At 46.8% G+C, this 1,078-nt stretch overlaps 1 protein-coding gene across 1 annotated transcript; it reads left to right on the top strand.

Annotated features, from left to right (window-relative positions):
• Positions 1-4: 4 nt before the first annotated feature.
• LOC123324028 (olfactory receptor 2T33-like) lies at positions 5-727 on the top strand (the record flags this gene model as incomplete). The annotated part of the gene is made up of 1 exon (XM_044912548.1): positions 5-727. A coding segment is annotated over one exon (723 nt), but the record flags the coding sequence as incomplete, so codon positions are not given.
• Between the last annotated feature and the right edge of the window lie 351 nt (positions 728-1,078).

The raw sequence follows: 1,078 nt of genomic DNA, 5'->3' as shown, positions 1-1,078 counted from the left end.
TAGCCAGCTCTCCCTCATGGACATGATGCTGGTCTCCACCATAGTCCACCAAATGGCAACCAACTACCTGATGGGCACCAAGTCCATCTCTCCTGCTGGCTGTGGAGCCCGGATTTTACTGTTTCCCATGCTGGGAGAGGGTGAGTGCTTCCTCTTAGCGGCCATGGCCTATGACCGCTATGTGGCCATACGTCACCCCCTGCGCTACCCCATCCTCATGAATCAGAAGCTCTGCTTGCACGTGACCACAGGCTTCTGGCTTCCGGGAGGGGTGGATGGGCTGATGCAGCCTGGTGCCATTCTGAGCTTCCCTTACTGCCATTCTCGAGAAATCAACCACTTCTTTTGTGAGGCACCCACACTCACGCACCTTCCCTGTGCCCACGCTACCTTTTTTAAGTTTTTCACGTATGTGTGTTGCCTCCTGTTGCTCTTGATCCCTCTGGCTCTCCTTTTGGCTTCCTACAGTCTCATCTTGGCTGCTGGGCTCCGCATGCAGTCCACTGAAGCTCAGAAGAAAGTGTTTGTCACCTGCTCCTCTCACCTGGCTGTGGTGGGGCTCTTCTGTGGCACTCTCCTACTCATCTACGTGCGGCCCAAATCCTACTGCTCAGTGGCCCATGACAAGGTGGTCTCTGCTTCTTACACCATCTTCACACCTGTGTTGAACCCCCTTATCTACAGTGTAAGGAACAAAGATGTAAAGGGGGCTTTGAGAAAATGGCTAGAGAAACATTTTCTGGGATGTCTATAGTGAGAGGAATTGGATAAAGTGGCAGCAGCCAAACGGGATCCATTATGAAATTTCTGTTGTAGGAATACATTTTGCTCTCACTTGACTAGTTTGCATTGTTCTAAAAAACACTTATTTTATATTTAGTAAATTAATTAAAATTTACATTTGTGCTGCTTCCAACCATTGTCATAGTATTTTTGTTTTAAACTTTGGACCTCAGCAATAAGAATAAATGACTGAGGCACTGTAATTAAAAGATATGCTAGACATTGATAAAATAAAGGAGATTTTCAACTTTTAACGTTCATTGGCCCTGCTCATGGGATCTCAAGAAAGACAAAC

Source organism: Neomonachus schauinslandi, unplaced genomic scaffold, assembly GCF_002201575.2.
Source record: "Neomonachus schauinslandi unplaced genomic scaffold, ASM220157v2 HiC_scaffold_7737, whole genome shotgun sequence".
Classification (NCBI taxonomy): domain Eukaryota; kingdom Metazoa; phylum Chordata; class Mammalia; order Carnivora; family Phocidae; genus Neomonachus; species Neomonachus schauinslandi.
The sequence above is the reverse complement of the archived record's forward strand: the minus strand, read 5'-3'. Positions and strand labels throughout refer to the sequence as shown.